The 25,907-nt window shown below is 35.8% G+C and overlaps 1 protein-coding gene across 8 annotated transcripts in view; it reads right to left on the bottom strand.

Annotated features, from left to right (window-relative positions):
• Positions 1-2,109: 2,109 nt before the first annotated feature.
• The window catches only part of NUBPL (NUBP iron-sulfur cluster assembly factor, mitochondrial), a 65,380-nt gene continuing 41,582 nt past the window's right edge, over positions 2,110-25,907 (bottom strand). For 6 of the 8 annotated variants that reach the window (XM_026664518.2, XM_087951773.1, XM_087951775.1 and 3 more), the window contains 5 exons: positions 21,469-21,562; positions 20,145-20,230; positions 9,028-9,148; positions 6,963-7,045; positions 2,110-2,256 (listed from right to left, as the gene is read on the bottom strand). In XM_026664518.2, the coding sequence (XP_026520303.1) occupies positions 2,194-2,256; positions 6,963-7,045; positions 9,028-9,148; positions 20,145-20,230; positions 21,469-21,562 (447 nt within the window). In that variant the 3' untranslated portion in view covers positions 2,110-2,193. Of the gene's footprint in view, positions 2,257-4,756; positions 4,891-6,962; positions 7,046-9,027; positions 9,149-20,144; positions 20,231-21,468; positions 21,563-25,907 lie in introns of all 8 variants that reach the window. The other 2 variants (XM_087951772.1, XM_087951774.1) reach the window with 2 other exon arrangements.

Here is a 25,907-nt window from a genome sequence, read left to right as displayed (position 1 = left end):
CCCACCAATATTGATATTACACCAATGGAAGCTAGAAAAAAGAGGGACCTGAATTTAATGGCATGTTCTTAATCTACAATTTAATCTTAGGTTGGCTATCATGAAAGTCTCCCAATTTCTACACTGTGTCAGACTGAGCAAAAAAACAAAACAAAATGCAAGACCCAGGAAATGTTATCCAGCTCTTCACATTAACTGCACTACAGCTCTAATCATTTGAATTCATAAAGCAAAAGTTCATTAGAGAAAATCATAGTTCAGCTTGAATTCTGAAATTCATACAATCTTACTCAGTTAAATGTTATACATTTGTGTCTGTTTTTTATTTAATTTACAACCCCTGTCCAATAAAACACAAATGCAAAACTTTAAAAGTACAGAATAAGACAGCTCTCAAACAATTAACAATATAAAGGAAATACCAACCAACTTCTGTAAACTATACTAGTGCTATGAATTTAACAATGAATTTGTGCATTTTGGTTTGTATTCCTGTTAGTTCATATATTAAAAAAGTGGAAACCTGAACTAACATGTAGTTTAGCATAGTCAGTAAAACTTTTGTATGGACATGTTTATAAGCCTGCACATAATAATGAAGTGTACAGTATGTATCTATGTGCTGGATAAATATTGGCAATTAGATATACTGTTTATGTATTTGGAACTATTACTCTCTTGTGAATCTATAATCATATGTTCTGTACTTAATTTTTATCATTTGTTTCTTCCTCAGTAACCTGATGCTTCTATTTTAATGAAGAGCTTGCTACTGAATGTTGAGTTTATTCATGCTCAATATAAGAAAATGAAACAATTTGCTAGGACAATTACAAAGTAGGATTTATCGAGCATCAACTGACACAGGATAACACACAAAAGTTAAAGACAGTTCTTTAAGTCTCCTGTTATTTGATAGCTCAAAATAAATAATTCCTGGCAATTTCACAATAACTCTTCATGGTAGAACAAATTTTTGCTATGTTGACTCCAGACTACTGTATCAATTTCCATTTTAGCCCCATTATTTAAGTTTACTACACATATATTTAAACTTGATTAAATTCGTGGGAAAAGTTAGAAGATCTTATATAGATCTGATCAACTGGGACCATTCGGTGAGCAGAACTATTATGCTAACACAAGTAAGCTCTCGAAATGTTGCTGAACTAAAAAAACACACCAATAGTTGTAGCCAGCATAAGCAATGGGTGACAGCCCAAGTTGCAGTTCCACAATACCTGGAGGATCAAAAGTTCCCCAACTCTTTACCAGCAGAAAGGAAAAGTAAGATGATCTTGGATGACTATATCCTTGGTCTGAAGTTGCAACATCACTTTTGGAAAGTCTCACAACTTGCTGGAACAAGCTTTGAGTGCTCCAAACAGAGTTACTCCATAAGAAAAAGAGAAATTGACAAAGATCAGTTGCCCTCTTAATCCTTCCAATGTAAATTCATGCTGCATGTAATGCCTTTCCTGGATGGAAAACTTCATTTAGTCATAGTTTGGATCCAAATCAGTATTTGTATTCTGTATCTATCTATATTTTACACTCAAACATATGACAGAACAAATTGTTCCTTGCATATGTTGATCCTTTTTATGTTTCTTAATCTCTGTATTAAATACAGATAAGTTTGGGACACAGTCCTCTAAAAAAACCTTCCACGTTTCACAAATGATTGACAGTTAAATGGATGATGTTGAGCTCCACAAAATAGTTAGGTTTTTAATGGATCTTATGTTAGAAGGTACTAAACAAATGCTTTAAATGTTCACTTTGACAACTACAGCCATCATGAATTTTTCAGACCCATCTTAGCTGATGGTATATGTAATGTGTTTGTTTATTTATCTCCTTCGCATGTAATAATTCTTTCTCTGGACTATACTCAGTGCATCTAGTATAATACTACTTTCTCAAGACTATATTCAATGCATCTGATTAAATAAATTGTAATCCATGGAATATTACATCCTAATGAGTTTATCAGTCTTTAAAATATCAAAAGATTCTTTGCTGGAACACTGTCTTTTACTGACTGGAATTAAAAAAGCTAAATATGAATATTAAAATATGTAACAGAAGAACTTTCCACAATACACATAAAACATTTGTTATTTATTTTGCTACATTGTAAGTCACATTTCAGTCATAAAATTCAAGGTGTGGCTCTTCAAAATGATGACTTCAAATTGGAAAAAGCGACAGTCTTTTCACTATTTCAGCAGCAATCTTCAAATAGGCTTGAGCCTGCAAGGTATTTACAAATTCATCACATTAATATCCTAGATTAGAATGCAATATAAAATATTTCTTATGAAACAGGAGTACAAATTGCCTTCCACCAACTGACTGCTGTTATAGTGTGATTATACTAATTGTACCTAAAAAGTGGCCAATAGCAAAACATTGACAAATAATGTAGCAATTATGATGTACAATTTTAGTCTGTATTTATGGGATAGGGAGATTTTTTTATCAGAGAATCAGAACTCTTCCTCACTTCTATTATACAAATCCCTGACAATTCTTTAAAAATGACTGAAATCTTGCAATATTGTCATTAATGAGAAATGTCACCAGAATCACCCACAAATTATTGTATAAGAATACCAGAGCATGCAAGAAAGCCAGAATCTTACAGAACTTGGAAAACTAAAGAAAAGTTGGACATTTTAGTATGAGCGTATTTGTTTATTTATTTAGAGAATTAATATGGTTGCCCACTCACATTCAATTGACTCTAGACACTTACAAAAAATTAATTAATTAAATTTATATTTTAAGTTATGGATCAATGACATCAGCACGTATTGTGGGACCAACTGGCAAAAGAAAACTCAGGACTGTATTGGTTGGAAACATATGGAAGAGGCCTTCATCCTGCAATGGATGGACAATGGCTAAAATGATGGTGCTGTTTAATTTGAGGAATTTACAGATAATACCAGGGATACTGCAGACGCCCAAGTTCAATGTGCTGAGTTCTTTCTCATACTACACTTAAATATAGGTAGGATTATTGGCAGAAAAAGATCCCTAAACAGAAATGATAGATGTGCAATGATACGTGAGAAAAGGACATAAAAGTGGGCATGGGGTAAAATATTATGGTGTGAAAGAAAATTATGCCCAAATAAGGCAGAAATGAGTAAGTAGTGAAGGTAGGTGAAAGAGGTAAAGCTCTGAAGAAGGTACAGTAAGAGTCAAGCAAAAGGAAACTGAGTAAAAATCTCCCACTGAATCCATAAGAAAAGATTGCTATTGAAATTAGAACAAGAATCAAGCAAATTGCTATTTGAGGCCAAGATCCTATATGTCAGGAATGTCAACAAGACATCTGGAGTATCAGACTTCTTGAATTCATGATCTAAAAATGTTTGGCTGTTGCTCATCAGCATAAACTGATTATATGGGTTCCTGAGAAAAGGGAAAACCTAGACCAAAAGCAGAACAAGAACCAAAAATCAAGAGAGTTATTCATATTATATAAAAGCTTCACAACTTTGCACAAAAGGGTTTGGAGGGATTTGGTAAACAAAATGTGTGCTTTAATGCATTGTTTTGGATGCTAAGACTCTGCCCCTAAAAAACGCTGGAAGGAGTATGTGTGATAAAATAAAAGAATAAGTCATAATATAAGTATATTGAGGTGTTTTGGCTAAGTAGAGAGATTGAAGACTTTCTTCATGAAGAAAGAATGAATGAGTTGAGAGGAAGGGGAAGACTGAGAAAGTTGTGTTCGGATGGAGTTGATGACATTGTCAAAAATAGAGGTAAGAAGTTGAAAGAACAAAAGATGATGCACGATGGTAAATGGTTGTGGTGAAAGCAAGCAGTTTGTAAGGGCAGAATACTGGGAAGTATTATATTAAATAATGTTGGCATTAGCTCTACCTACCTACCTACCCACCCACCCATCCATCTAATATCTTACCCACCATTCTTGATGGTTACGGTTAATGTTGGCTATTTACAATAATCAAGATATAAAAATAAAAGAATACATCATCATGAAACCATAATTACAATAATTTCAGGCAGGCACCACTGAAGCCTATCCTTTGGAGCAATGCTGTTCTGAATCACTTTTAGAAAGGCCTCGAATAGATCATACAAGCCAACTTCATTTCAAACAGGAAGCTAAGTAGTGTCATAGTGGTTATAATGCAGCATTGCAAACTAATTCTGCCAATTGACAGGAGTTCAATTCAGACTGGTTCAAGGTCAGCCTTCCATTCTTCTGAGGTCGATGAAATGAGGATCCATATTTTTGGGAGCAATATCCTGACTCTATAAACTACTTAGAGGGGACTGCAAAGGACTGTGAAGTGGTATATAAATCTAAGTGCTAATGCTAGGTCTAAAGTGTAGGCATGCCCTAGAAAATCAGCCCAGTGGTATGAATTTTGCAGAAATGTGGGATTAGCAATAATTTCTCTCAGGATAAATAAATTGGATAGATGGACCCTGGCTGGAGGAAGCTATCCCAGTTTTAGCCATGCTTCTTTCTTTTATCTCAGACCTTTAATTTCTTTGGCTTGATTTTTCTTAATATTGTCTGTACTCTGTGACATACTGCTTACTCTGGAAAGGAATAGCATCACAAATATTATATATGTATGTAGTATGCATGCACTTTAACTATGGGCCATTTAATAAAACTGCATTCTACAGTCATGGATGTCAACATTACTAAAATAAGACGAAGTGTAACATGAAAAATTGAAAGCAGAAATATACAGCTCACATTTATCCTTCAAAAATGTCTTCACATGAATATTAGCTTATGTTCACTAGAGATATTTCTCCCTTCTCTTTGCTTTGGAATTTCTAAGGGAATTACTACAGCTCACATTTCTGCAAAGCAAGGATCCATTTGCCCTAGCAAATAAAAAAAAATGACAGTTTAACACTAATCATTTGCCAATTAATCTGCTGACCAATCATCTGAAGGCTAAACACTTAAATATAGCACAAACAGAAGGCAGAACTAGACTCATAAATCAATAGTTGAACAAAAGATCTACTGACCACAGAGGTTTAGTGTTTTATAGCTTTACAGATCTTTAGGGTCAAAATCCTACCACAACTTCTAATCCTTAGTTACTTCCTATGCTATAATTTCCATTCTAAAATAATTGCAAAACCCAGTGCAACTTGTCTACTTGTGAACAAAATATTTAACTAGCAGCATGGCATAAATTAAGATGTAAATTCTTAATTTGATGAATTAAGATGAATTTTACACTGAATTCTCCGAATTATAAAAGGGTTAGTGAAAGAATATTTTCCTATATTGGAACCAGGACAGAAATGATGTGTAACCATAAGTAGTCCTTAATTATGACTAGAATTTCCATCCTAAGACATTGGTTGCAATCATAAGTCAAGTCAGACTCAATTTTATGATGATTTTTACAGCAGTTGTGATCATTAAGCAAATCATATGGTTGTAAAATAAATCTAGCTATCCCATTTTTTTCCAGAAGTTGTAAAAAAAGGTAGCCAGATCATGGTCATATGATTGCAGAAAATGAAACAGGTCATAAATGCACCTGAATTGCTTATCACATGACCAATGGGATGTTTGTGACAGTCATAGACAAACCTAAACACTCTAGATTTACACTTAAAGAGAGACTGCAAAAATCTGGGGTCAGGAAACACAACTCTGAAAGAATCTTATTGAACGCAACCATCAGGAGGATTTTACTAAAAGGCACAGGCTTTCATAAACTTTTGTAAATTGAAGCTCACTTCATCAAAAGCATGAAGTAGATTCTGTGACTCTCACTCCTAGGGAAGTATTTTACACTGTTTAGGTCAGTTTACATAATTTATCACGGATGCAAAGTGGGCAAAAGGTTTTTTTTTTTTTGTTACATTTGTAAAAAGAAGATAGATCAGTGGCAGCCTTTATGCTGAAGTGTAAGCACAAGTGAGATATATGTAGGCTTATTCGAGGGTGAGTCTTATTGAGTAAAGGGACTCTCATTCTCAGGTAAGTATATTTATGATTTGCAGTGCTGTTTGATCAGTGGGCTTTCATGGATAATCTATGTATTGGCTCTATGGAAATTCTCCATAGAATGAGTTTTTACTGTCAACATTCACCACCTACTATGTAGGATAGGATAGGACAGGACAGGATAGAATCATAAATCATAAGACACAACCCTCAGTGGTAGTCATAGTATACTAAACAAGCGATCAACATGAATCATACTAGGATACTAAATAAAACAATCAATATAAATCATAAGATACAAGCAACAAAGTTGTAGTCATAAGAAGTTAAGGAAATAGGTTATATGAAAGATAAGAAGGATAACAGTAATACAGTCCTACTGGGTAGTTTGACAGTGTTGTGGGAATTAGTTGTTTAGCAGAGTGGTGGCATAGAGGAAAAAACTGTCTTTGTATCTAGTTGTTTTATATTGAGAACCCCAAGACGAGTACTTGTGTGCTCCTCTTGATGCTAAGACAGCAAAGCCCCCCCTTTTTTTTGACTCTGGTTGAGGCTCTTCCATTATTTGCACTTTTGATTTATTTATTCCCTTTCACTAGAACCTTCTTCTATAACTCTTCTCAGTTAATGAAGTTTCCATGTTTTCAGACAATTATTTGGGGAGAGAGGAGTCTCTTTTCCTGTCAGGTAAATATAATATCACTAAGTAAGTCAGACACTTCTATCTATACAATTATTCAAAAATAAATTGAAAAACATAGTCAATGCTTTATTATTCAAAAAACCACTTTCTATTGTTTTCCTTCATGTGCAAAAAACTTAACTATTGCCAGATATTGCCTGCTGAAATCATGGCTAAATAGTCATTATGAAAGAAATAGAGACTAATAAGATAAGTTAGTTCTGTTGAATTCTTTTAGCACAAAAACAACATATTCTATTCAAACAATGTCTATATTCAAGAAGTTTATTACATTAAACTTACCACATTGCTCTGGGGCTGTGAAATGACAATAGGTTTGCCAGAATCAGATGTTTCTCTTATGTGGACATGTAGTGGAATGTCACCTGCGTTAAATATAAGAAAATTGGTACAAAGGTTGAATGTTTCATAAATGTTTTTAATTGAAATAGTACAAGTATTACGCCTAGTGTCATATTTCAGAAGTATTAGAAATTAGTCAAGCCTTGTTAGTTTTGGATTATTGAGATTATTTTAAAAAAGAAATTGTTTCTACTGCAAAGTGATGTTCAGTTTCTCTTGTCTGCTAAAATTATCAAATATTGGTTTGGGGGTGGAGATAGATATGACCTATTTAGGATGATAATAAAGAAAACATGCCAGATCTGCGTGTACCACTGAGACCAATTTCTTTTCAACTCCATAATCTCCATTTTCAGATAAGCAATGCATGTACTTGTTGGTTTGCTATGTAAAAATCAAGCCCAAATCCCAATTGAGTAGATGTTATATTTTGTAATGCACAAAAAAAAATCCACAGTAAAATGTTCCAGTATACAACTTCTTCACGCAACACGTTATTTCTTCAGCATTGCATCTCATTCCCTACTGATTTCCAGTGGTATAAAATTCCAATCAATATTCAAACAGATGCTTAAATATTTAATCACCAAAATGAAAGTGTTATTGTTATCAGACAACTACTGATTTAAATGCTAGTTAGATATTTAATTAATTTTCCCTCCCAACTGTTAACTGTATATTGAATTTTTCTACTCAGTAGGCAATTGCCACAGAAATAAAGAAAAACTGCATAATAATACTCAGAATCGTCTCGTTAAAAAAATTCTTTGCAGAAGATTAACTTTTTAGATTTAAATAATTCCATTATGCAAAAACAGATTGTAAAATCAAATCTACACCTAAACTGAGAATAACAAAAAAGAGGTGTCGTTCCCAACACAGCTAAAAACATAACTTTAAAAGTAAAAGTTTGCATACAGAATTTGTTCTAAGGAGTAGACAACACAATTAGAGCCTAGGACGTTACATTTGTAATGGCATGACCAGCAATCTTCTGGTACTGCTATTACAAATATGGAACATAGCAGAGGAGATTAATGAAATTTTAGGTTAAAATAAAACATCTGTCAGTTTCTCAATGAATGCAGGATTTACTAAAATGATAACAAAAACTGGAAACAAGTATAAATTACCCACACTAGATAACATCAGCAGCAGCACAACTTTGGATAATGAAATGATTGCAAACAAAAAACAAGCAAGCTCAGAAAGCACCAAGGACCCCTCGCTCTTTCTGCAGCTAGGCAGATCAAAATGACTGGATGTTGGAAGTCCTTATAATTTTTTATCTCTGGTCTTATAGCATACTGTATAGCAGGGGTCTCCAACCCACGGACCGCAGACCGGCACCGATCCACGGCCTATCAGGAACCAGGCCGTGCAAGTGAGCAAAGCCTTATTTACGTACACATAGGATTCAGGCAACATGAGATACCACCACCACCACCACTCCGGTCGATAGAAAAACTTCCCCCACACAACCACCAAAAATGGATGGACGGGACATAGATCTATGCTATAAATCTTACAGCAGGATCTCCTGGTTGTACATTTAGCACAGGTCACTTCTCATTATTGTTTGCTTTCAGATAGACATGGATACTTGTTTGTGAAATATATAAGAAACTTTCTCTAATATGGGAGATGTTTTGTGCTGGCAGTAAATCACAAACAGCTTATAGATTTGGTGTCTACCAAATCTGTCAGCCTTAATATTTCTCTGAAAGTATTTTATGCCTTTATTTTACCAGCTTCTAAGTTCCAATCTGAATGACCCAATTTATTATGGGTAGTTAATGACTACTCATCCATTCACTGTTTATAGTCATAATAGATACAAATATTCCATATATTAGAGTAAGCAGCAATAAATACAATGCAGCCGCACAATCCAGGTTTCTACGATTCATATTTAGTTTCATTAAAATCAATACATACTAAAGAAAAATTGTATTGCATTCTGTTTTGTCTGATATAGGTTTTATTTTAAACCACATATTCTTACCTAAAACATCTATACCAATATTCTTGGATAATTTCTTCACTCCATCAGCTCCAAAAATGTGTGTTTCATGTTTGCATTTTGGACATTGAAAAACGCTCATGTTCTGTATAAGGCCCAATACCTGGAAAATTGTTAAACAAAAAAAAGCAGAAACAGATTTAATATTATAGAAGCAGTAAATTAAAATATCAGTTTCATCTACTTATCCAATTTTATCAGAATAAACCCAGAAATATATCCTAGTCAGAAAAAAAAATCATTTGCCAGAATTCCCTAATCAACAGTTCTAGAAAAATGCCAGTTTCCTTTGGAGGGTTAACACCTTGTTTATAAATTAAAATCCATTTGAGCAGGAAGGAGGAAAACAGCAATTGTAAGTCCAGAACACTATAAAACAAATGACAGCAAGTGAGCTATCATTGAAATGTCTTTTATGGGCTGACCTTAAACAACAGTTAATCAGATAGACATTTATTTAGAAGTAAGCCTTGGTCTGTACAATGGGATGTATTTCCAATTTAAGACTGTTGTATATATAGGAGTTGCTAAAATCTATTGATTTGATTGCTCATTAAATTAGCCAGGATTCTGCAGCAGCCAATTATCCCCTGAAGTAATAGAAAAGAAAAAGAAAAAAGAAAAGATGAGCAACATTATTTCTGCTCTTCAAAATGTCTATTCACTGATACTCCGAAGGGGAGGGTAGCTCAGCCTTTTCTATTCTCTCTACAAATCAAAAGCACATTTAAAGAGCAATTAACTTAATTATTTAAGCTACAAAAATGACACATTATTGACAGTACTTATATTAGATGTAGCGTTTCAAATGGTAAATGGATTAACATAGAGAATCTGTTATATGCAATCTAGCTAACTTATGTGATAATGGTGACTAAAATGCAGGGGTGTGATTCAAATTTCTTAACAACCGGTTCTGTGGGCAAGGCCTAATTTGTGGGTGTGGCTTAGTGGTCACTGGGTGGCTGTGGCTTGTTGACTGAGCGTGGCTTGGTGATCACGTGATTGGTTGGGCGTGGCTTGTATGTAAATATTGTAAATATTTATGTAAATACTGAATTTTTTTATTAAAAAAGAGCAACTTTTACCCAAAATCAGGCAAAGCAGGCAGGCAGATTGAGTTGTTCACAGAATCAGTTTCACTCAGAGATCTACCTTTCTGCAATCTATTGCCTGAGTCTGTCACATAAAATTTGCTTGTAAGCAAACTCACAAAATTAATTCACAACACACCATGTATGTAAATACTGTTGTTGTTTTTTAATAAAAAAGGGCAACTCTTAACCAAAATCAGGCAAAGTGGCAGGCAGATTGAGTTGCTCCAGAATCACAGATTCACCCAGAGATCTATCTTTCTGCAATCTATTGCCTGAGTCTGCACTGAAAAACAGAATCTTCAGTCCTAAGGAAGGTTCAGTTCTGCTTTTAGATTAACTAGAAAGCAAGAAATCCAATGATTTCCTGCTTTCTAGCTAATCTAAATATCACAGCTGATAGTCAGAACAGCTGATGGTCAGGGGGGGGGGAGGAAAAATAGGAACTTACCAAAAATTAGGTGAAGGCACAAGGCAGGCAAGTTGGATGGTGTACATGCCAGGTAAGGAATGAATGGGCAGGGAGGGAGGGGTGAGGCTAGCCAGTGGCGCAATTTGCCAGTTCTCCGAAATGCGCAGAATCATAACAACCGGTTTTATAGATCCAGTCTGACCAGGTAGAATCCCACCCCTGCTAAAATGTCTATCCTTTGCCAAATTTTTTGGAGGAAAAGTGAAAACAGCACTCAGCCTTTATATTAAGCCTATTCACCTAAAATATTAGGTTTTCCTGGTTTACTACTTTTCTGAGTCTAGATTAGTAAAGCACCTGCAACACACACAAGTATATTTGCACTATTAGTCAAATATACTATTAGACAGTAACCTCTTACTCAAGCACAGTGAACAATGGACTAATATACTCCAAGAAATCTGAAATGTATCTATGTATGTATGATGAAGAACAATTATTATATATAATACATTATTTTGGGAAAACAGAAGTCATACACTGGGTATTCATCTCTGCTACACAAAATAAAAAACAAGAAAAGGTTTTGAAGTCAGTCCAAGCAAACCCGTGGTAGTCCTTCCCCAATATTGTCTATTATACACAACTGTTCTGCAGTACATGCACTCTGAGTACGTGTTATTATACTGCATATATGGGTAGTCCTCAGATTATGATAGCAATTGGGTTTGTAGTTGCTAGGCATGTGGTCATAAAGCATGACGTCACATGTCTACATCACTTAGCAATAATTCCAGCATCCCAGTTACCATTGTAACCTTGGGGATATGGTTCATTAACCAGAAAGCATCAGGAGTCCCAGGAAAGTAATATGGGAATGCCATATGGTGGGGGTAGACAATACATGACCGAAGAGGGGCTGCGAGAAGCAGGGTGCCATGCTGTGTGAGCGAGCAAAGAAAAGCCAAGGGAAGCAGGACACCATGCCAGATGAAGGAAGGGAAGCTGCCGACTTTACCAGAACAATTTGTGACAGCTTCCCCATTGACTTGGCTTGGGGAAAACTGGTAGGTCACAAATAAGGATGAGGCATTACAACTGTCAGTGTGAGCTGCTTGCTAAATGCCCAAATTGCAATCACCTGGCCACAGGGGTGGTGCAGGACCAGAACTTCAAATTGTAAGTCCCATTCATTCAGCACAGTAGCAATTTTAAACAATTTCTGAATGACTGGTTAGTCAGCAAGGATTGCCTGTATTTCTTAAAGAGAAATACAGCCAATTGTAAGCTGGCTTGCCAGACATTCTTTATATTAGAAATTCCAGCTTGCATGTGTATGCTCGGCGAAAAAATTGTATTTAGGATGCACTTCTGGCATACTGATCAAACTGCCCAGAACCATTATCAGGAAGTGCTATTATTGTTATTCATCCAATATCAAGCCTTATAGAGGCTATCCCTTCTTTGGCATCAATTTGTCCATCTCTAATAAAGAAAGAATACTGACCTAAGTGTATCTGGGTTAGTGGCTAGAGTTGCATATTGAAACCTTTAATGGATTAGGATCCCAACATCTGAACAATGTGCATGCCTGAATCTGTAAGGGGATCATTGTCAGCATCCTATAACTATATGAAGATACTTTGAAAAGCCTCCCCTGTACTACTAGCAACTGAGCTTTGGAGTACTGTTCTCTGGGTTTGAGGGGTGTGTGTGTGCAAACTGCGAGCAAACATTTTTTTTCTATTTATAGCTTAGTGTTCATAGGCTTATCATATCTTTTGTCATTTAAGTGCCTCTTGGACAGCATTACTGTGATAATGAGAATAAGTATTATTTATTCCATTTGGCGCTTTGGTTTTAGCTTGGTTATTTTATGGATGGAAATCTGGATAGATAGCAGACTATGTAGGTGGTCCTTGACTTACCACTACAATTGAGCTCAACATTTCCGTTGCTAAGCGAGACAATTGTTAAATGAGTTTTGACCAATTTTACAATTTTTCTTTCCAAAGTTATTCAGTGAATCACTGCAGTTAACTTAGCAACACGGTTGTTAAGTGAATGTGGCTTTCCAGTTGATTTGCCTGTCAGAAGGTCGCAAAAGGTGATCACGTGACGCCAGGAAACTGCAACCGTCATAAATATGACCCAGTTGCCAAGTGTCTAAATTCTGATCGCATGATCATGGGGATGCTGCAACCATCGTAATTGTGAAAAGCAGTCGTAAGTCACTTTTTTTTAGTGCCTTTGTAACTTTGAATGGTCACTTAAACGAATAGTTAGAAGTCAACGTCCACCTCTAAATACAGATTGATAAATAATAAAAATACATGTTTAAATGCATAACTTGAAGAACACAAAGAACAGTGGTGAAAATTTGGAATTCTCCCGACTGCAGCAGGTTGAGAGAAGTATCACTGCTAAAGGTTGACAAGCTGGGACAATAATTTACATCTCCAATATGCTTTTTTTCCTACTTCTGCCATGTGTGTGTGTGTGTGTGTGTCTATCTCATACATAAGTAACATAGATGCAATTTACTTTGGATCCCAATATTTACACATTTCAGCTGGAAATCAAAATACAGACAACAGATATAATTAGCATGCAAAATCTGAGTCAACTTACAGCAGTAAACAACCATCTGCATGACCGGAGTGGGAGGGAGCAATAATTCACACATAAGCAGAGGTGTTTTAAACAGTTGGCACTGCACCTATACACCTAGCCATAGACAAGTCACTTTCCTGTTTAAAACACATTTTCACATTCAGGGCAACTGACTGCAGTAAAAACTGTCAAGCATATCCCTGGCTGCAAACAATAGTATGTAAGTATGCACTGGTCATATATATAGCAAAGAAACTTTTCCACACATACATCTGGTTTTCAGATAAGACTGGAGTCCCCTAGACACTTTAAAGCATGGGTGTCCAACCTTAACAACTTTAAGACTTGTGGATTTCCACTCCCAGAATTCTGGGAGATGAAGTCCACAAGTCTTAAAGTTGCCAATGTTAGATACTCCTGCTCTAGAGGGATTTCTTGATCCTGTCCCATGCATGTCCCAACACACATCTTTCTTGGTTTATTTATTCTTTAAGAATGTTATTTACATTAGTCATTATTTGCCAAACTTCTGTAATTTAGCTTTTCAAATATCATTCTCATAAATAGTTTTGGTTTACATTACCAGAAGAATAGTTATGGTGACAGATTTCTTTGTATAAGTTCCTTGGGCCCATCAATGTTCAAATTGCAGATCGAGTGTTGTGACTTACATGATACTTTAGGTTGAATAGCATGTTTCCATATTTATGGAAATACAAAGGTTTCAGAAACAGACTTTAGCTCATAGGACTCTGACAAAATTTGATCAATATTCAACTTTTGCAAAGGATTCCATATTTAGAGATGAATGCTTATTATCATATTCACATAAATTTTAGGAGAAAGTAGCAAAACAATTTAGGCATAGCTTCTCTTTAAGTAGCAAAATAGTTGCTATCATTTAATGTTCCATTTGTTCAAGAAGCCTTTTATGTAAATGATTCATATCATTTTAAGGCATTTCTACACAGCAAACATTTCTATTCCTCTAACTTTCTAAAACAAGGGTGTCCATCTTTGGCAACCTTAAGATCTATGTCAACTCCCCAAATTCCCCAGCTAGCATGTGTTGGCTGAGGAATTTTAGGAGTTGAAGCTCATAAGTCGGAAAATTGCCTAGGTTGGACAACCCTGTTTGAAGCCAAATAGAGGTTGCCAAATCATATCCACCAGCTTGATAGAATATTGAGAATATTGAGCTGTCCAATGGGGGGGGGGGACGACAAGGAAAAGTATTCAGTCATACCCCCACTCTGAATCTGTGTATCCCAGATTAATCAATTCTTTTTACTCTCCATTTCCCATAACAGGAAATAACATTAACTGATAATAACACTCCTTCCATGGTGCTTTGATATATGAGGAAAGGCCATTTGTAAATAGTCATCCACCTTGCCACCATTTCTTTGTTAGATTTTAACACTTATAAAAGTGAAATGATGGCATAAGAAAAGGAAATAATGACAAAATCTACTGCTCCACAAAGCTCCATAAAGCTGCACCACTGCCATCACCACAACTATCCTGCCAAAAATTATCTGAGTTTCAGGTAAGATTTAGCAGAGGCAAAAAGAAATATTAAAAGATTTACAGTAGTTGCGTGGAGAAATTGGGAGCTGGTTAGGAGATCTGATACTCTTACTGAAATTTAATTATTCATCAGATAAATGCTTATTATTTATAATTAATTTCATGCTAAGATTATCAAACAGCCCCACTTGATCAATTAAAGCTATGCCCAAAGTCTTGTTGGTGAATTTATTTCATAGTTATTGTTTATGCTTTCAAAATCCTTTAAAAATACATTAATTGTTTATAGGTAAAGCACAATTATCAACTGGAAGATAGACATGAGGTGGACAAATTTGCTTAAAAGACATTATTAAGGGTATTTAAAAGAAGAAAAGGATGGTGAAGAGTTCTCAGATGGACTCTTCAAACCAAAACAACAGTTAATAACTTAAAAAATGCTGAATTAACATGCAGCTCTTACATGGGGAAAAAGCTCTTGGTTGAATGGCAAAAGATTAAGAATTTATAAAAAATTGTTAATCACAGAACCTAGTACCATAGGATGCCAATAGCAGCTACCAATATAAAAAGGGATTAGATAACATCCAGTAGTATTAATTAAAACAGCTTTATATTAACATCAAACTATACTTGTCAATACCAGCTACTAAAGAACACAAATAAAGAATACAGATATCACTATATTCAGGTCCTGCATTCCTAAAGGCACCTAATTGGCAAGCATAATAGACAGGATACACCTGTCATGTCCAGCACAAAGCTTACATTTTTGCATTAAAGCCAAAAGAGTGCAAATCTTTGGAACTGACTTGCAACATAACTTTTAGAGAGGTCCCATTAACTTTTAGTCTTAGCTATTTCATAATGAGGCTTCTGTTTTGTTTTCAGGGACATTCTGTCCCAGATACCAGATACTCTGAGTAATTCTGTGCAGAACTGGAAAAGATAAACGGCCTTTTAATGGATTTTTATTAAGCAGTTTCTTGATTCAGTAATGATGGTATCTTCTTTTTTTTTCATTTTTTAACTTCAGAAATTCCAGTAGCTCTGCCAATAGAAGTTATCGCCTCTTCTGTTTCTTATTTCTGATGAAAGCTACATGCAGAAGAAAATAATCTATTTTGATCTGTGATCAAGCTTGGGTTTCAATAACACTAGAATAGGGTAGCATTATCTTTCCAAAAATCTAAAACCAGGAAAAAAGCTGCTGCTCCTTCTGCTATCTTCTGAACTGTCTATTTTAGATTGTGAGAACTATTTAAACTGGGAATCTTAGCATCCTGCTTATGGAATATTATAAAACAGAACATATGCTACTTATTGTGTGTGTGTGTGTGTGTTTGTGTGTGTGTGTGTGTGTGTGTAATTTCTCATTTCATTGATGCTGAATTGCTTTGCAGCTCTGCTTGATTTTATTCATATTTAGCCTGCTTACACATTAATCCTTCTAAAAACCCTAAACTTTAGGACAAGATTCCCCAAGCTCCTTGGGCTAATGAGCACATTAGGCAGGATGACTGCTAGCACTACAGATCAGTGTTTGTAGCTGTTGCTTTAATCCTGTATGCCCGCCATATTATTAGTAGTAGTATATTTATATTGAAAGCAAGTTATGAATAGGCATATTCATAAAATGGTTGCCTTGGCAGGTGTTGTCAATTACAAACAGTTGTTTGCCAAAAGGCAAGTAAAGTTCTGAGCTCCAATCTCCCACCATTTTATTTTCTAAAAATGTTTTGAGGGTGTCTGAGAGCACAGAGGCATTATTGGAATTCTATGTTTTGCTTGATTTTGTTTTATTTTGCATCAAGCAGACTGTCCCCCCCCCCCACACACACACACACTTTTTTTTTGAAAAATTAAAGAAACTTGAGTACCAAGAACATGTCAGAGGACACATTATGGCCCCAGGCACCACTCTGGAGAATCAAGGTCTTATTGTATTTTGCACTAAATATATTGCTAGTGTTTATCAGCTGGATTATATTTATGTAGTCAGTTTGTTTGTATTTGCTTGCCACAATTAAGAATCTCTTAGTGGGTTACCATCATAAGAATAAAACATCCATGATATAATTACAGCTATATAACAATAAAAATTCAACCATAAAGTACAAAATCAAAAAGCAATAACGTTACATGAGTTCTTGAGGCTGAAGCAGTTTATACATTTCACTAGAAAAAAACGTTATTTTCATTTCAGATTATTTTAGTGCAAATTTTCCTTTTTTTACTTGTATTAATTATTTCATCACTCACTTTTCTGGATATAATTATTGCCATTTTTTTGATGTATTTCATATAATAATATCAAAACTGTTTAATAAAATTGGGAATAAAACTGTTCCCAGCTTTTCTCCTCTTTATGAGTAAAAAACCCATCATATTCTGGGTCACATTCCAATCTAGCATACTATCTTGTGCTGTCAATTCAAATTTTCCAACAATTCTAATATAAGTTTATTTCTGGTATGACATCTGGAGCGATACATTTCCAGGAGTAAACTCACCATTAAGAATATACAATACTGAAGGACCCTTTCTACTTTTTTCCTTTTATCTTTGGTATTTTTCAGCAGGCAAGCCACATTTTTTGTGTACTAAGAGCAAAGACAGAAAGCATAGGTCTGAAGATAGCTTTTAGTTTGCAGCCCACCTTACTATTGGAGTGATAACTTGAGTCCCTAAGAATGTTCTTTTAATTCCAACTTTAAAATGGCATTCAGACTTAATGTTTAAATCCTCATTTGCTTAATATTCTCACTACTAATTCCAAAGAAAGATACATTTATTGACATATTGATGCACATATGACTTTGAGTCTTATTTTTACTTCAATGCATATAAGACTCTAAAGTCTACATTTTGGTAAATAGCACATTCACTATTTGTCAAACTATTTTAGTTATTTGCTATTTTATAATATTCAGCAACATTTATTCCCTAGACTTGTAACAAACCAGAATATCTTTTTGTTTTTTTTAAAGGGACAACATCTCTATGTGAGGTTAGTATTATCAAAATACTGGAAAATGAACTTGCACTGGAAAATGAACTTGCTCACAGATATTCTCCACGGCTTCACAATCCCTCAAGTATACTTATGGTATAAAAATTATGGATAAAAGAGACTTAGATTTAGAGGTCTACAATTTGGAACAAACATTTTCTTTGTGATTGGTTTCAGACAAAAATGTCTCCTAACTCTTCCTTGAGATGTCACAGAATAAACATTTGGCATGAAAAGCACACAGACTGGCCAATGGCTATTCCCTCATGGTGGAAGTCCAGCCAAGTAGTTTACTACACCTGAAAGTGTAAATTGACATGGAACATAGGGATCTTCTTGACAAAAAAAAATAAGACTGCAAAAAGCACACTGCCCAGCAAAAATTCTGCTGTGATGTAGCAAAAATATTTAATTACTAAATAACTATTTGCAAAGGCGTGAACATCTGATGTGATGAGACAAACTGGTATGACAACAGCAGGAATACTAAAGGAGGACAAAACATTAATAGAATTGCAGTTGCTTCCATTCTAAATATGGCTGTAGTTATATGACATTTTGATGAACTGTTAAAAATTCACCAATTAATATTCAAACATTTTGGTACCAAACTACAATGGTTTTTTGACAGTATATATAGCATATGGACTGATTTGCATTTTCAGTATACTGATATTACAGAAAATTGTCAAAAAGTTGGGGTAGGATATCTGAGTTTTCTGAAAATCACTGGCGCCCAGATTGTGGACCATGGGTATCTTGTGGGGCTATGCAGTTGATGCAGGAAACACACAAACACTGCTCAGAATGAGATGTTAGATAAATAAATATATGACTGAAACAGAAGAGAGATTTAAAACAACATCACCAGATCTTAAACTCTGCATGTGTACACTGGCACACAACTGATGACTTGTAGCACAGATTTAGTGCCAATGCAAAGAAGGCCACCAGGAACAATATATGAGGAGGTAACTCAGTCATTAGCCCACCTAACTCCCTCCCTTGCCAAGTGTGATTAATAAGCCACTGTGCCCCACTCAGCCTGGCTCTGCTATTTGAGCAGCTGCTGCTGGCTAACTACCAGCCTGGCTATTGGGCTACAAAGTTGTCAGTGTTTTTGCCTTCTTCTCTGTGTAGCAGGGTAATCATTATAAGGAACTAAAAAATTAGTCCTGGAATCCTGAGACAAACAATTCCTTTGTTTCCTCTTCCTTTGCCTGAATTGGCTTCAATTTTAATAATTCTTTATTCCCAGATCTGACTTCCAAAGAATAAGCAGCTTAATAGAACTTCCATGTGACAATGCAAAAAACCAACATTCACAGTAAAACTCTTGGCTGATTTCTGGCTACATTTTTGTTTGTCCTATCTGTCTGCTAAAGCTATAACCTACCTGAGGCCTTTCCCCCTAAAACTCATGTAAGTAAAAGCAGGTTTTCTATACTTTGGCACTGGGATTCTAATGCAAAAAACAAAACAAAACACCAAGCTGAGTATGGAATCATTATCTCATTATTCGTTGGGCTATCTTCTTATGTTTAGATGTGCTTGGGAGGAATGAGCAAAAAACATGGGAAGTGTAGACCTAGAGTATATAATCCAGGGCATCAATCAAGTCATAAAGATTATTTTTAAGTACCCAGTTAAAACAAGCAGGGACCTATATCAGGCAACAATGTTACAGGAAGATGCTAGAGATATCTGATCATTTTAGTTACAATAGCAAAGGCATCAATCATGTCATGCTGTGGCAGGAGAAAGCAATGATAAAATATTATTTCACTGAAAACACATGGATAGCAGTGTAAAGTGATTGATAGTGTGGATGATGGGTCCCTCTGCTAGGTTAGTACTCAACAGTCTACTAAGGATTTTTGGGAGTAGTATTGATGTTTATGATGTGGTTATATTGAAGCCTTTGGGAAATCTAATTACTTGTGCTACCATACAAGAAAAGGAAATCCAAAACTGCAAAGAAAAAAAATATAGTGGAGATTTGGAATATAAGAATTAGAAATGTGGGAAAATCCAAAGCAGATAAAAGACTACATGACTACTATACATACTGGCATCTTAGGCATCACTGAATTGAAATGGACTTGACTGAATTTGACTGGACACTTTCAGTCAAAAGATGAGAAATGTATTACTCAAGACACATACACACAAAAAAAACCCCAAATGGCATTACTTTCATAGTAAGGAAGGATACAGCCAGGACAGTACTAGGGTACAATATAATCAAAGCTAAATAATATAAATTAAGTTTAATTGGAAATCAAATAATATCAATACCAATACTTATATATTAGAGTTTTCTAGGATATTAGGAATAGTTTAATAGTTATTTCAAAAATGTATCTTGCTCTAGGTTGCCCATTTCTAATTTAAAAATATATCCATAATCTAGCAGAGTCCAATAAGACGTACTTACTGGCACATTCACTTTTCTGAACATCACAGCCCCTTTATGTGCATCCAATAAAGCTATATCCTGCGGAGTGGACACAATTACAGCCCCTAGAAAGAAAGAAACCCCAGGAAAAATCAATATCGTTTTGTTTCATTCAGGTATTTTAATTCCTAGAAGAATCTTTAATAGGCTCAGAAAATAAATCTCTAATTAAAGATTAATGATAGTTGCTTTACAAAAAGTGTTTCCATTCACATGTATCAGAGTAGCTAATTATCACTAATTTCCCTGATTCCTTCAACCCCCAAATGACAGTTGCTTCAAAAATTCACTCAACTCCAAAAACAGTTTTTGTGGAAGGGGGACTTTACTTGTTTTTTTTTTAAATTTATCTAATAAAAAAACACAGACATGTAAAAAAAGCATATAATTTAGCAGATTTTTAGGTAGCATCATTTTCAATAAAAAGAAGTATTTTAGAAATTGCTATTTTATATTTATTTTGTGAAATGCAATGAAAGCAATGTTTTACTTAAATATATTGCCTCATTTTGAAAGTGATCACATATTAACTCAACATTTTGAGCTACAATTTATCTCAATGATATGGGAGTTGACTTTGGACAGGGAAAATGAATATATAAACAAAAGATGGTTCAGCAGTGGAAACAGAAACATATGACTTCAACTATTTAGTGTTTTGCAGAAATCATTCATAAAGATTCATGTAGATGAACTTTAACATTTCTATATATGTGTGTTTACAAATATACTTTTTAAAGTATTTATTTCTTCTGGTTTTTTGTGTTTTTTGTATTTAGTGTAATTACAAAATATTTTACATTTTATCCTGCCCAAACTTTATTTCCTATAGTGATTCTCAACATTTTAGAGAAAAAAATATCAAATATAGAACAATCTCACTGAGGACCAAGAATCAAGCTGTTTTTCCCAAAACACTGGAGGAGGTATGATCTTTAAAATGAGCAGCTATGACTTGACATATTGCTCTACATAGAAATGTAACCCAAACATTTTTTCAGCTTTATATCCTTTGCAAGCCGACTTCTTTTTCCAATTTTCTATTTCCATTTGTTTCTCTTTTAACTTTGTATCTTTTTTTTAAACCAATAGTTATTTTAAAAAATTAACAAGAGGTGATGGATTCATCTGCCTCAAAGTCACACAGTGGGTTTTTTTTTTCCATAGATTATGGTGAGCAAATGCAACATTTATGAAAGAGGAGCAACCTTGCAGTTTCCAAACAAAACCTTTGTCTCCAGCCATGTAATTCAAATGCACCTAGTTGCACTGCTTACACTACATGCAAAACTACCAGAGATACCTGCAACTGGAATATTCTGTGAGATTGACAGCTGAATATCTCCTGTCCCTGGTGGCATGTCAATTATCAAATAATCCAGCTGGTGCCAGTCAACCTAGAAAAGGTATAAATTGGGGTGGGGGGGAAAATCACCTTAAACATCAAGGTCAAACTCTCTGTAGTTTTTAACATCTTTGGAGATAACTTATAAATACATTCTATTGCTTGGAATCAACATCACAAATTATTATTAAAATGATCCCAATAGAAATGAGTAATAGTGCTGGGACTACTAGTTAGATTCAATTAGACTGATCAATGATGAAATTGAATCTATCACCAGAACACAACAAGCCCACATATGGAGCATAAGGAAACCTTCCTTGTAACCTTAGTGCTTCTGTTAACCGAGGCGGCTGATTCATTCTATTCCTTACAATTCCAGTGGGTCTATCAAGGTTCTGATTGACAAACCCAACCAAGCAAGCATTGTTGAGACAATCCAATCTCTTTATGCAAAACTTTATTGAGTACATCATTTCGGCACAGAATGAAAGCAACTCAATAAAGTTTTGCATAAAGAGATTGGATTGTCTCAACAGTGCTGGTTCTGACCAAGGCTTCCGAGACCGTAATTACGTACACGCTTATTTTAAAAACAAGTCTTGTTTTATTGCAACGTTGGGAATTATTTTCATTCCCAGCCGGTAATGAATCTCAAACAGTCCCTTGAGATAAGCATCCACCTTTCTTTCCTGTGAAGTGCTGCCAATAACAGAAGTGTCAAATAAACTGGAACAAAAACCAACCGAAGTACAAAGAGCTTCAAGGATGAATCTGAACCAAACGAACAACTTTGTTTCCTGCAAAGGTTTTGTCATCTTTGCCTGTCCTTTATACCTTATGGGAGGGGCCATCACCTCCCAGCCTTACTCCCGAGTTGCCCATTGTTTCAGCTGCTCTTGCCTTCTAGCAGCTCTGCGCACACGCACACTAGGAACAGGCTCCCCTAGGTCCTCTGCTTCGCTGCTTCCAGACTCCGAAGGCTCCAGAGGCAGCACCCCACTCCTGGATGGTCCTGGCCCCAATCTCTGCATCAGACACAGGACCCTCGTCCTAGTCCTCTCCAGACTGCCTGACTGGTCCCCGTTCTTCTCCACTGTCAGATTCCGCTGCTGTCTGCACAGGCTGCCAGCAAACCACAACAGTGCTTGCTTGCTTGGGTTCATCAGTCAGAACCTTGACATTAAACCAGCTCTACCAAAATTACAATCTACAAAGGAGTCCTGGGCTCCTGCAGCCTGTCCGATCGCCTCCAGAAGAGCTGTGAAGACCCAGAAGATGATGTCTGGGAGGGAACATAAAGGAGAGTAGACAGCGAATCCCAGGACAGCGACAGCAAAAGAGACCCCGACTGCTGCAGAGATGGATTTCAGCACCAAAACAGTGGTGACCCAGTCGAAAGGATGGCTGGAAAAATCCAAGCAGACAGCCGTGCTTGCTTTTAGTTGGGTTCGTCAGTTAAAACTTGACAGGGTCATTTAGAGTTAAACTTTTTCTTTACTGTTTTTTGCACTATGAAAGTAGGACAGTTTAAGAATTCTTTTGTGAAATAATCAGTTAACATGTTTCGATTTATTTATTCAAGTTCATAGGTGCCATCTCAGACAAGTGGCTCTGGGCAATGTTATGGATGATCATTCACAACTTCTTGACATTAATCAATATTAAAGTCAGATTTTCAAATTATGTGCTCAAAAATAAAAAATAGCAGCCGGTTACATCTATGTTAAAATAAGCTTCAGATGCTGGTTTGGATGATGCAGGCAACAAACTACAGACAGATCTATATTTGCCTGTTAATGTAGAAGTCCTGCTGACAGAAAAGATTAGACCAGTTTGTCTATTGCTTGGTCCCTGGTGAGACATTTTCAAAAAAACTGAATTACCATGATGTATTGTCTCTGGTAAATCCCAATGTTTTACTTAAGATACACACAATACTCTAATGAAATGCCAATTTAGAAGACATAATCCTTGATATCTTAAATCACAGGAATAACCATCTTGTGATTCTAGAGCACCATAAACTTGAATATCAGGACTACCAAGAAACTGAAGTGATTCACCAGCTGTTTGCACCATCACAAAATAGTTTAAATAAACTATTGGTGGGGTGTGTCATTTAATAGGGTAAAAATTAATTTTTGCATTTTTTTTTCAGTGAGGGGTTCTAAAAGAATTGAAATTTGCTGTTATTTTTGTAATTGCACAAGGTTTAGCTTGGTATGGCAAATCCACGCCTGATCATATACTCCACAAAACTCACTTGTAACCCAAATACTGTTAACTTTTATCTTCTCAAAATTACACCTTGTGCTAAAAAAATTAAAGCTTTTTTCTGATTTATCTTATCTAGCTAAGTAAAAAATAATCCATGCAATCATAAACTAACGTTAGAAAGCAATTATCTGAGTTACAAAAATCTTTAGTAAGTTTCATCAAGTCTTGTTTTGATTCATTCTTCAATATCAGCTGCGACTTGCTTCTTGGCCGTCATGTTTCTCATGTGTATAACTCTGCTTGCTGCCTCTGTGACCTGTTTCATATATCTGTTGATTGGGCATGACAGGGCCACTCTGGTACTTGCGTTGGTTTGTCAATGAACTTCTTTATTTCTGCTGTAGTCAGTTTGCACATCAAAGGTGGCTGATATTCAGACCAGTCAATCAGCTCCAGCAGAGTGGATGCTCTGACGTTGATTAAAGACGTTTTTCTTGCACGTACAGAAAAATATCCCAGCATGTCATTGTCTGCATCCCTCAAGTCAATGATCTTTTGCACACCAGCTCTCCTCTCTTGAACACAAGAGTGGCTGGATCATTATTTCAGTGAAAGCGTACTTTGCTGAGCACTGAATGGTTGGCAAAATAGCATCTACTACAGCCTTCTTTTGCAGTCTGATTTGCTGCAGGTGGAACAACACATTACATGGGCCTTCAATCCAGGAATCTTTTACTTTGATGTTGAACCAGCAAGGGTACAACACCAATGATGTATTCCACTATCATAAGTTTTGGACAGTTTTGCCTTTAAAGCCATGTTATGAAACCCATATTTGACAATGCCTATTTGCAGTTGTCAACCAGTGTGAATGGCTTACGGGGCCAATTTGCAGAAGAGCCAAATCTGTGAGAAGTTATTCTGTCCTTTTTGCCTGTGTGATCCTATATCCATATCAGTAGATCAGTAGAGAGATCCTTTACAACATTGTCGCTCAGTGAAATGAGAGGCTCACCAATTGAAACTCTTGTGAATGAAGAATCAATGTCAAGTTCTGTTATAGTGTCTAGTATATTGCCAATTTTAACTGCCCATTTGTTATTAGACAAGGACTTCCCATGCAATTTTGTGATTAAGTGTCATAGGGGTAACTCATTCCTGTAGAGCGCACACCCCAACCAGATCAACTTCCAGTCAAGCCTGAGCTCTACCCAGTGCATGGCAGCACCCTCACAGCAAGTATTAACATTTGTATAATCTCCTCCAATGGCCTTCAAGCTTTTGTCAATGTCTTTCTTCTTCATGAAATACACCAGATTATCTACAATCACTTGAGCAAGTTTTCCAATTCTGAGTCTTTCTCTGGAGTGAAATTATAAAGATATCCACCTGGCTCATTGCACACAGAATAATGTTCTTCTTTGATGGTACTGGGGAATTTCTGATCTGAATTGTTTGCTTTCAGCATAACTTTAATTGTATCTATATAGCCATTGAAAAAGATGCATTCTATTTTGCCTTTCTTACATAGCTCATCAAATTCTTGATCTAGGGACTCCATATTTTTTTCCTGGGTTCTCGTGACTTTATTGTGGGCAATAGCAATAGCAATTAGGCTTATATGCCTCTTTATAGCCCTCTCAAAGCGGTTTATAGAGTTAGCATATTGCCCCCAACAATCTGGGTCCTCATTTTACCCACCTTGGAAGGATGGAAGGCTGAGTCAACCTTGAGCCTGGTGTGATTTGAACTGCCAAATTGCAGTCAGCTGGCAGTGAGCAGAAGTAGCCTGCAGTACTGCACTCTAACCACTGAGCCACCGTGGCTCAACTACAAGTATCTTTTCTTCTTCTTCAGTGATCAAGCCAGCATCTATGAAGGCAGTTGTGGTAATGGCAGCAGTGGCACGTAGATCAACATCATGTATCTTTTACTCTGCATAGTGACATTTGTTATTTGTAATCTATTGTATTCTGTCTTTTCTTTTCAAGTAGAGGGCACATGTGTTTGGTCTACGGCCTCTTTGTAACCCATCACATTTCTCTTCATCTTCATCATCAGTCATCTGTCCTTCATTTTCATCATAAGAGATAATTACTTCATTTGTCAGTATCAAAATGTCTGGAATACTTCTCTGCTTACTGTATATTTAGCAAGCCTTTGTCTCTCATCGTCTT

Source organism: Notechis scutatus, chromosome 1, assembly GCF_049901735.1.
Source record: "Notechis scutatus isolate UNSWTSFEM ecotype Mainland chromosome 1, rNotScu1.2, whole genome shotgun sequence".
NCBI lineage: Eukaryota > Metazoa > Chordata > Lepidosauria > Squamata > Elapidae > Notechis > Notechis scutatus.
This window is presented reverse-complemented; position numbering and strand designations above follow the sequence as displayed.